We start from the raw sequence: 11600 nt of genomic DNA on the forward strand, positions 1-11600 counted from the left end.
AGTGCATTCTCAGCTCAAACCACCGTGGTTGTACGTTGCTTGGTGGCTTCTAGGAAAGATGGCTTTCTCCACAGTGCTGTAAACACTAAGATGTTAGTCCTGCCGCTGCAGTGTTGGACTTTATCCTTCCCTGTTTCTTCTTCCTGTGTGGTGAAAAGATTGAAAACCATGCCTCATTTTACTTAGGAGGAGATTGAAGGCAAGAAAGAGGAAGTAAGTTGTTCAGATCAGAGTGAAACAATGTCTGGTCTAGAATCTCAGCCTCTTTACTAAAAGCTCACAATTTCCAGGTATCACAGCTCCCCTTCTCCTTACACACTAGGAATATTTTTTTTCCAAAACGGAACTCCAAGTCAAAGGACTTGGAAGGTTTAGTGTGAGATTGGCTTCCAAAGGGTTAATCTATCCACCGTGCCTCCAGCGCTGGAGGATATTGACAGGAGTCAATGCCAGTAGTTGTATTCGATTTTTACTTGTTTTTGTTCCTCTGGTGAGTACAGAAAGGCCGATAAAGATATTTAAGTGTAACTTTTCATCACATGCTCCGGATCCCCTCCTCTTTATAACATAAGGTCCTATACTGTAATCTGAATGTGAACTGTTTTGCCATACGAATAATTCTTCTTTGCTGGAGAAAACTGGGTGCTTGGCAGATGAGACAGGAAATGTATCATTCAGATGACTCGACCATCTTTGGGGAGCTTTGGTGCAGTGGGACAGAGTGCAGGTTGCTGGGAAGGCCTGGGCTCCCGGATGCTGCCACCATTTCCTGACTCTGTGACTCAAGGGCTCATTCTCCCTTGTCAGGGCTGTTTCCCACTTCATGAGGTGGGTTAATAGCATCAGCGCTGAGGGATGAGCCACCTGAGTGGAAGGGCTTTGCATAATGGGCAGCGCAGGGCAGGTGGAGAAGCTCGACCCAAGTGTAATCTGTGTCGATAAGGGAGGATTCTCTGGAAATGGTGTGTACAAGGAAATAAAATAGTCTTATTGGTGGAGACTAGGATGTTCACATGGTCACTTATTAATTAGCCAATAACGCAACAAACTGACATTACGAACCTCTGGATGTGACGCACTAGAAAAGACGCAACATCACCCACGTAGAATATTGTCATCAACAACTAAAATGACTCTAATCCTGCAGAAACAGACAAACCCAGGTTGTAGAGACCCAGAGGCGATGTACTTGTTCCTCCCAGCATTCAGGGAGTCTTGGGGCAAAGAAAGTGTCTTTGTTGGAAATAAACATGGAAGAAGCCCCACCCAAGCGCTAGAGGGTCTGCTTTGTCTTCTATAGGTAAATATCGCAGCACATTCTGGCATGACCCAGGCTTCTCATACCTGCTGAACCCATTGGCCAGTTCTGAAGGAGAAAACAGAATGAGTCGGCCAAAGTGTGGACTGAGGGGCCCAGAATTGATTTTAGCTCAGCCAGAGCCTGAAACAGAGGTCTTGGCAAGCTCCTTTCCCTCTTTTAGTTTCTGGATCCTTTTCTACAAGAGGCACAAGGAATAGTTGCAATTGTCGCTCCTAATAGGGAGAGGAAAGGAATGGGAAGGGAAGGGAAGGAAAAGGAACGGTAGGGAGAAGAAAAGAACCAGTACTGGTAATGCTACAAGTGAGGTTCTTCTTCTAGGACATCCATCCCAAGGAAAGCACTTCCTGGCTGTGTGTATTAAAAATTCTAGTAGTTGAAACAGATATATTATCAAACTAAATTTCTGTGGTTTAACATAATAGATGTTTATTTCTCACTTGTATCACATTTACTTGATGGAGTATTTGAGGAAGGAGGTGGCACTCCTGCTTTGTAACCACTCAGGTTCAAAAGTGACACCAGTCATTTCTGCCCACGTTCCATTGGTGGGAACTAGTCACATGGTTCACTTAGAGGCAAGGGAGGCTGGGAAATGTAATTCCTGGCTAGGCAGTTGCCACTTAGTAATATCTTTACACCCTGAAGGGAGCATGGATCTTTGGTGGGCAGTTATCTCTGCCACATTGTATGACCTTGGGCAAGTTATTTAACTCCTTTGGGGCTCAGTTTCTTTAACTATAAAATCAAGCTATTAATAGAATCTCCCTCAGGGTATGAGTCATGATTCTATGAGTTGAAACAAAAAGTGCTTGGACTAGGGTTGGAACAGAGTAAAGGCTCATAATATTAACTATTTTTATCATTTGTTGAGAACCTACTTTGGGTTATATACAGATATTAATCCTCACCACAACCCATGAGGTGCAGGTAATCATTACAACTACTTTACAGAAGAGGAAAGTTCATAAAGGGGAAGTAAATGACCCAAGGCTACACAATCAGGGAGCAACAGAATCCGGTCTGGTAGCAAACAGTTTTACACACCAAGGACTGTCAGACCTTTTGCTAAACAGCCCCACATCCAGACTTTGCATTAGTCACTTGAAATATACCGGACTCCCAGAAAGATTGCCTTAATAACCCGACTTAGCCCTACATTGCTGGGCCCCTGCCAGCCCTTCCTCCCTCATCTTCTATCACGCTCCCTCTTACCCACCATAGTCTAGCCATTTGCTTTCTTTCTAACCTTCGCATAAGCCAAGCTTGATGCCACCTCAGGGCCTTTGTACCTGCTTTTACCTCTGCCTGGAATGCTCTTCCTGCCTGTCTTTCCACGGCAAGCTTTTTCTTTTCATTCTGCTTTCAGCTCAAATGTCACCTCCTCAGGGAGGCCCTCCCTGATCCCAGCTCAGTCACTCACTTTCACATCACCTGGTTTTCACTCTCTGCCCAGCACCCAGCACCACTTGTGGTTTTTTTTGGTGCTCATGTGTTTGTTTAGTGTCTGTCTCTCTCACTAGACTGTGAGTTCAACAAAAGCAGTGGTTTCATTCTTATTGGTCTTCCTGATTCCCCAGAAATTAGGACAGTACCAGACACAGACTCCAGCCTGGTAAATATTTGTTGACTAAAATCAGACATTTAATTGACGGCCTATGACCTTATGTGCCTCTTTGCCCACCCTTCCTTCTCTTCTTCCAGGGACATTGCTTCAAGCCACACACAACTCCAGAGGGCGCCATTCACGCAGCAACAATGTGGATCACTGGGGAGGGGGTGATGTTTCTTTAGTGCACAACCTATACAAATGTGGTGATGGCACTGTTGCATCCTTCCTTCCTTCCTTCCTTCCTTCCTTCCTTCCTTCCTTCCTTCCTTCCTTCCTTCCTTCCTTCCTTCCTTCCTTCCTCCCTCCCTCCCTCCCTCCCTCCTCTCCCTCCTTTCCTTCCGTCCTTCAATAAATATTTATTGAGCACCTAGGCTATTCCATGTTAGTAGTGGAGACACAGTGGGAGATGAGAGGAATGTGCCTCTGTCCATAGAGCAAATTTTAAACTTGCAAAGGCAAAGAAAAATACAATGTATAAAGATGTTGAAATAAACATATAATTGCAAGTTTCATGTTCATTTCTCTTTGTCCTCTACTATTGTTCTCACTCTTTTCTCCCCTTCCCCTCTCTTTCTCACACACCCACATCTGGCCTCTGCAGTCACCGACAGACACCCCTGATTCTTCCCTGTCTCCCTCCTACCCAGCATGCTAGAGCTGGTTTGTGCAGGTTTGCAAAAGCCGATTGTTAAATATTTAGGAATTTTGCGAGCTGGTTGTTAAAATGATTGGTAGCTTAAAATCAGACATGGTAGGAGTATTTACACCATAGAAATAGGCCGATGTTATGAGGCAGGGTTTGCTGATGCTGTTTTTCTGAAAAGCTGGTCTTAGCACACCGCGGTTCCATCTATTTCTGGCAAAGACACTTTGCTTTGCCGAGGAATATCCGAATTCTTTGATAGAGATTCAGTCTCTACCCCTCCCCCACCCCACCATTCCTCAGCTCCCTCCTGGGTGGCGGGGAGATGGAGATTCTAGGGCCTGTGTTGTGCTGGGAGGGGAGAGAACAGTAGAAGAAGAGAAAGCATGAGGGAAGTAAGTGAAAAAAGGACGGCAGTATAGAAAGGAAAGAGAAAGAAAAGGGAAGTAGGAGGGGGGCAGAGGTTAGGATAGGGAGAGCGTAAGGACCAGCCAAGACTCACCTCACAGTGTCTTCACAGGCACTTGGGCCATTTCCTCACTTGGGGCCAGAAGGTGGCCAAGTTGCTATGAGATGAGGAAACCGCCTTCACAAACTGCCCTGAAACAGGATGTGCGTGGGGACCCACACAGCTGGGCTCTGGAGGAAAGAGGGCTGGGGATCTGGACCAGTGAGGTCTAGGAGCCAGGATGCCTCAATCTCTAACTGTGGAGGGGCTGGGGGCCCAGACTCCTGGGTCTGGGGAAAGAGGGAGGACCCAGACTCCCCCTCGACCTCACTCACCAACCCTCCAGCCCCCACCCTTCCCCACCCCTGCTGCCTTTAAGGTGTTGAGACTCAGAGGGAGGCCCAGGCCCCATTTAGCAAGTCCCTGCCCTCCCCACCCCTTTCCTGGACTGCCTTGAGTGAGGCGAGATATAAAAAGGAGGAAAGAGCAGGAGGGAGGGTTCCAGCTACCCTGATCATGAGCCCTGCCCTGCTGCTGGCCCTCCTGGGCATCACCGTGCCCCGTGAGTGAGGACCCCAGACGGGAGGGGAGTCCCCTGGAGGATGCGCTAAGACTGATTGGCTCTTCCCATCTCAGGAGTGCAGGCCCTGACCTGCTACTGGGGGACACTGGTGTCCGTGAGGAATTCATCGGAACTGCCCCTCCAGTGGACGGCTAGCCAGGAACACTGTGAGGATGGCTGGAGCTGCCAGGAGGTTCTGATGCTGATGGAGAACGGTAAGGAGGGCCCGTGGACCCCCGCCTGGCTCCCACCCTCCCCAGTGCAGAGACGCTCCTAGCGCCCCCAGTCCTACCGGCATTCTGTGTACAAACTCGAAAGCCTGCTCCCCCCAGGACCAGGAGCTGTCCCCTCCTCAGCTGCCCAGGGGCCTCCTCTGCAGCCTCTCACCCCAGAGCACGAGGCACATCCGTCCTCTAGTCATGACCTCACCCCGGCCTGTCTCTCTCTCTCTTGGTCCAGGACCCCACGTGTACGTGGTGCTCATCAAGGGCTGCACCCAGGCAGCCGATCACGAGCCCCTCATCACCCAGCACAGGGCAGGCCCCGGCCTGTCCATCGCCTCCTACACCCGGGTGTGCCGGGAGAACTTGTGCAACCATCTCTCCACCAGCCTCCCTCTCTGGGCCCCGCCCCCACCCACAGGTGCCGGAGGGAGAGGAGGAGGATGGTTGGGAGGAGGGAAGCCACGGGGCTGAGGGGTTGGGGTGAGCACACAGGGGATGCTCCTTTAGAATTCCTCCCTGCCCACCCTCCCCAGCACCCCCTCCCCGAGCACAGCTTCTTCCAACAGTCCTGGAGCAGAAAACTGGACCGATTTTCCCACGTTCAACCACCCACCTCCGGCTCTGGCTCTGGCCCTGACCTGGCGCCAGCTCCTTCTTTCCATCCCATTGGATTTGGTTCACGCATGTTCTAGTGAGGGTTCTGGCATTTCCTCCTCCTAAGTGAAACTGGCCTGTGACTTCCCACTGTCTTTTTCTGTCTGAGACCATAAATCGGGTTTGGGGCTGTGTTTTGCGTTTCTCTACTCTTTGGCATCTTTTGTGGACACGGGCGTCTTGTCTTCTTGGACTGTTTAGTGAAACTTGTGGATGAAGCCACTGGGTCCTCCCCGGGCACCCCTCCCTGACTTGTACCACCTCCTGTGCTCAGTCCCGGGCGCCCCTTCCCAGATCTCACGTTCCCTCCCCACCTTGCTCTCTCTCTAGCTCATGTTCCAAATGCCCTGCACCCCAGGCCTTCATGAGAAGAGCTCGAGGAGGGCACATTTGGGGGAGACTAGGGAATTGATTCTTGGGGACCAGCAAAATGGGGGAGGGGGTGGAGGGAAGGCACGTGGTCTGAATTCAGAGCCCTCTCAGTCCTCCCTCCCTTTCTCTGTCATCTCCCCAGCCCTGGGGTCTGTGCGGTGTCCAGTCTGCTTGTCTGCCAAAAGCTGTCGGTCTGCAGCAGAGCTGACCTGCCCCGCCGAGAGCGCACACTGCTACAGTGGGGTTCTCCTGCTCAGTGCTGGTGAGCCGGACCAAGATCTGAGTCTCTGGGGAGGAAAGGGAGCTGAGGTCTGGGACCCGGAGGAGGGTGGGCCTGGCTTCCCAGAGCTGCGCCTCCCCCTTGAGGGTTGGATGGTCCCAGCAGCAGTGTCTCCCTCTCTCCCCTTCTCTCACTTTCCACAGGGAGCCTCACCACCCATCTAAAAGTCCAAGGGTGCATGTCCCAAGCAGGCTGCAACCTGCTTAATGGGACTCAGAAAATCGGGCCCATCAATCTGCAGGAGACCTGTGATCCTAAAGGTGAGTGTCATACCCACAAGACCAAATGCCCTGTGCCGCGGCCTCGGGGCATGATGACCCTGTGAAAGGCGGACATCCAAACACATCCCACCAAAGCCAGCATCACGTCATTCAGATATTTATTACTCACTCAGGCAGGTGTGATGTAAGGGATTCTCCCAGTAGGCGCTTCAGGTGAGGGTGCCAGTAAGAGGTGTCCAGCTCAAGGGGAGACAGAGGGTGCGTGGTCCAGGGGACATATCTATAGGACAGGAATCCACTGGTGGGTGTTTTAAACGATGCTGGGCCTGGCCAAGTTAGGTCAGCCTGCAGGTGGGAGAGGAGCAGGGCAGCAGGGAGGAAGGTCAGAGGGGCAGGGAGGGTGGGCTGCCTCGCGTGCCACTCTATCCATTGGCTGCAGAAGTGAGTGCAGGTGTGCCTGCTGGTTTCCTTGCTGGGAGTGACTTGCTGCTTCCAATTCTACTTCTCCACACCCCTGACCTTGGGTAACCCTGGGTCTTCCACTTCCCCTTGACCACCCTCACCCATCCCCCACCCATGGTACTGGAGCACCCCAGCAGCCATGCTGCAGAGAAAAAAGATCAGAGGGGATATCAAGGGTGCTTCAGGTGTGACAAGGAAAGTAAGAGCCAAACGGGGACACGGGGAGGGTCCCCACTTCCCCATGGAAACCCAGCCAAACTGGAACACCGGTGGATGAGAGTGGCCTAGAGTGTCTTGATGTGAAGCACCTGCCATGGCGAGGTGGGGAGTGGGGTGAGGAGGGGAGAGGGGCGAAGAGGGGAGTGGGGTCTTAGGAAAGTGGGAGAAGGGTCTTCCCTGTCCGAGCTTCAGGGAGAGAGTTGGGTGAGTTCAGCAAACGTTCCTCTTGTTTGGATCTCTCTGGCTGGACGGGGAGCCTTGAGGACAGAGCCTAGATGTCACTGACACCAGGCTTCCAGCCTCGGGCAGCACAAGGGCTGGCTGAGGATGGGCACCCAGGATGCGTTTGCTGACGTGAGTTTGTACAGGATTCCAAGGTCTCCTGTGGAGACCCCAGAGGACTCAGACTCTGGCCCTGCCCTAAAGGGCTTCCAGGACCGGGAAGGGAGACATCGCAGACACAGATGGTCACAGGGCTGTCATGGAAGTGGGTCTGGGGGGCCTCAGAGGAGGATGATACTAATGTCCTGGGAGGGGCGAATCAGGGAGGGCTTCACAGAGGAAGTGACCTATGAGCCGGGTCTTAAAGATGAGTTGCAGTTTATTCACAGAAGAGGAAAAGGACACGAACAGGCAGAGGAAACAGCATGGACAAAGGCTTGGAGGTGGGGGCAGCCCGCTGGTTTCAAGAGGGGTCCCTCGGCTCTGCCCGAGGAGGGGCTCATCGAGAGGATGGGGTGCAGCTGGGGGTGGTGGGCGATCACAAGTTTTCCAGGTGGACAAGGTGAGTGTGGGCCATGAAGGGAGAGCCATCCCAAGCAGAAGGAACAGCGGGTGCCAGGCCAAGGAGGCAGGAAATGCCCTGCTGTGTCTTGGGAACGGATATTGTTGGGGGAGCCGAGAGGTAGGCGGGGGGTCCTGGTGGTGGGTCAGGTGTCTGCCCAGCCAGACTGAGGGGCTGGCCTTTCTGCTGAGGGCAGGGGAGCTGTGGAAGGGTGTTGAGCAGAGAAGCACAGAGTCTGAATCTTTCCTTTTCATTAATGCTGGTTTACTCATCCGGCCTTCATCTCTGGGACTAGGTAACATTCATAATCCAGAAGGCGTTTCCGAAACAGATCAGATGCGTGCCACACACACCACACACCATAACGCACACAACACACAATCCACGCGGGAGACACAAACACACACACTGTGCCAAGTACACACCACACGTCACATACCGCACACAGGCCTCCTTAAACCTCACACGTCCCGCACACACCACAGACTTCACACACTACACATAGCACATGCCACACCCGGCACACAGACCGCATATCACATGCCGCGGACACACACAAACAAAACACAGGTACACAGGACACACCACGCCACACCCATGCAACAAACACACCACGTACCTCACCAACACACTGTATCACTGTACACACACGCCACACATCACACACCATACACATTTCACACATTCGCATACTACCCCACACACCCCACATACCCACTACACATCCACACACATCCCACATATGTACGCTCCCAAACCACACACGTCACATAAAACACAGCCATTAGGCCACAAATGGATATCCCTAATATACGTCCATATTCTGTTGGCTTTCAGCATCAGAGCCAGATATTGGACGGTGCATTTGCCTTCCCTGGTTAAGTTCAGTTCGGTAGTTTAGCAAATATCTATTGAGCATCGGCAAGGCCAGGCATGAGAAGATGGGGTACAGCAAGATGTCAGGGAGTAAGTGGAGGTGCGGGGCGGGGGCCGGGGTGCCAGGAGGAAATGAGGCAATCCAGGTGAGGCAAGCTCCTTGGGAGGCTTAAACGGGTTAATCCGTGGAAACTAGTCATGGCAGCCGGGCACCTCAGTAAGTGTTCAGTGCACACGAAGCATTTGAGTATTTTTGTTTGGAACATAGGGTTTCTCAGTTAAAAGAAATATGTGGTGTCAGGCTACCCTCCTCATTTTCCAGATAAGGACCCCGAGGCCCAGAGAGGGAAGTAGAGATTGGCTCAGGCTAAAGAAGAGCCATCCATCTCTCTCACACCCCAAGGGAGGAACAGCTGTCCCCAAGGGGGGTTGGGAAAAGTCCCTGCGATGTTCCAGCAAAACAGGGTAAAAAATGGGGGTGGGGCTCGGACTTCCTGTGTCCCTTCTAATCTGAGGTCGAGGGACCCAGTGGCTAGATGGCTTGGAGGGTGAGTCAAGAATGTGATCATCTTCCCAAGCGCAGGACCAGGCAGGTCCCTGAATCACACAGACCCTGGTAATTCTTTCTCCGCAGCTATTCTGACCTGTCATCGGGGGAGCATGTTTTGGACTTCTCAAGACCTGACTCAGAAACCTGTCATATGGTCCGCGAATAGGGAGCAGCTGTGTAATCTTGGGGAGGTGTGTCAGGAGACGCTTCTACTCATAGATGTAGGTGTGTGGGCTGCGCAAGAGGGCAAGACCCCCGCACGGGGTCCTGCGTCTCCCTGCCCTGGATTCTGTGCCCTGAACTTCCTGCCAGGTTCCCCTCATGCTTGCAGTTCTAAACCCAATTCTCCCTCTTCCTGCGCCTTGGTTTCCCCTTCTGAAAACTGGGGGCGAGGTGATGGCAATAATAGTACCTACCCTGCTGGGTAGTTGCTAGGCTGTATCCGGTACTCCAGGCAAAGGGCTGAGAGAGCTGGCACAGAGTAACCTCAGTGACTTCATTCAAGGTCTAATGAGCTGCCCGTTGTGTGCCAGGCACTATTTTAGGTGCTGTAGATCCCATCGCATCTGCCTTCTTGCAACTTTACGTGCCAGTGGGGAAGCAGAAAAAAAAAAAAAAAAAAAAGAGTAAGAGATGCGTATGAAGATAAGAGCTATGGAAAGAAATCCAGCAGGGAAAGGAGATCGGGAGAGTGATGTAAAGGTTGTAATTTGCTCTCTGGGGATGCTCTAGTGAGAAGGTGACATTTGAGCAAGAACTGAGAGGTGGCAGAGCTGGAGGCGGACCCAGGCTCTGGCCCCAGCCTTCCCCGCGCCCTCACCAGGACCTGTGCCCCTGTCATCAGAGGACCCACATCCCCCCTCTGCCTGCTGTGTACCGAGGAACCCCTGGCTCTGCCGCCCTCGGAGTCTCCCCTCCCTCCACCCAGCTTTCACTCTGTCACCCCTCAGGACTCAGATCACTCCTGGTGGGGAGCAAAGGCTGCAGCAAGGCCGGGACACAGGATTCCCAGGCTGTCTCCGTACACTCGGGGCCCCCCGGAGTGTTCGTCGCCTCCTTTGCCCGGTTCTGCTCTTCCGACAAGTGCAACTCGGCTGCCAGCAGCAGCGTCCTGTTGAACTCCCTCCCTCATCCAGGTGTGGGACCCCAGTGGGCTGGGTGGGACCAGGGGTAGGGAGAGATGGGGCCCCAGAGATACACCCTGGGGCTCAAGGAGGGTGGCTACAGCTAAGAGCAGAGCCGTGCGCCCCCAACCTTCTCTCTGCTCCCCAGCTGCCCCTGCCCCGGGAGACCTGCAATGTCCCACCTGTCTGTCCATCTTTGGATCCTGCACACAAAACTCTGATATTGTGAGGTGTCCTAAGGGCACCAGTCATTGTTACAAGGGTCACATTGCTATCAGGGGAGGTGAGTGCTGAAGGTCAGGTCCCAAGGATGAAGGGGCTGGGGGCCTGAATTCACTGGTCCTGAGGTGGGAGGCTGCTTGAGACCCTGGCTTATGCGTTTGAGGGTGGAGGGGGCTGGGGACCCAGATTTCCTAGGTCGGAGGGAGGAGGGGACTGAGAGCCTGGTCTCTTGGTCTGAGGGCGGAGGGGAGGGTCTAGGATTCCTAGGGTTTAGGAATTTAAGCTGAGGAAATCTGAGCCCTCTCTGACTCGATCTTCACTCTCCAGGTGGGCTGACCTCCCCAGTGAACATCCAGGGCTGCATGGCCCAACCTTCCAGCTCCTTGTTGAACGGTACCCAGAATATTGGGGTCTTTTCCGTGATTGAGGACCATGATGAAGCTATAGTGCCCGATGGAGCTGCCCCTGCCCCCGACCTGGCTTGGGTGGGAGGGCTGGGACTATGCCTAGCCCTTTGGTGTGGGGCGCCCTCCCTGCTGATCCCATTTCCCCGTGATTCTTAGCCCCTGCTGACCGCCTAGCCCCAACCCTCCCTCTGACCTCATAACTAAACAGCCTTGGACACTGAATTATTTCCCGGTCCTCTACACGAGTTATCACCTACACCCACCCCACATACTCTGTGACCTGATGACAGGGCCTCGGGGCAGCTGAACTTGCCCTGCGGGAGGGTGGACATTCAAGCAGTGGCCCCGTGTGTGTGATAATAAAGACATTGTCCTTTCCCCCAAATGCTGGGGTTTCTCTACGTGAGGGGAGGGTAGGACTCCCAGAGATCTGGCATGAGGGAGGAGAGGAATCCGGATTCACCATCTCAGACTGTCCTTTACTGATCTGGTCCGCATCCCCATTGGACCCCACTGGGTGGCAGCAGAGTCTTCAGGTTGCTGCAAGCAAAAGTATTTGGGCATCGCCATGACTTGGGAGGTGAAGATGCACCGGGACCAATGAGGCTTCTATCCCAGTAGC

The 11600-nt window shown here is 53.1% G+C and overlaps 1 protein-coding gene across 1 annotated transcript; it reads left to right on the forward strand.

Annotated features, from left to right (window-relative positions):
* The first annotated feature begins 4537 nt into the window (after nucleotides 1-4537).
* On the forward strand, nucleotides 4538-11134 carry CD177 (CD177 molecule). The gene is given in 10 exon segments (XM_061172471.1): nucleotides 4538-4583; nucleotides 4634-4798; nucleotides 5043-5225; nucleotides 5976-6095; nucleotides 6143-6161; nucleotides 6261-6373; nucleotides 9310-9450; nucleotides 10176-10361; nucleotides 10498-10632; nucleotides 10899-11134. Coding segments are annotated over 10 exon segments (1344 nt in total).
* Nucleotides 11135-11600: the final 466 nt, after the last annotated feature.

The sequence above is a fragment of the Eubalaena glacialis genome, chromosome 18, assembly GCF_028564815.1.
Source record: "Eubalaena glacialis isolate mEubGla1 chromosome 18, mEubGla1.1.hap2.+ XY, whole genome shotgun sequence".
Classification (NCBI taxonomy): Eukaryota; Metazoa; Chordata; class Mammalia; order Artiodactyla; family Balaenidae; genus Eubalaena; species Eubalaena glacialis.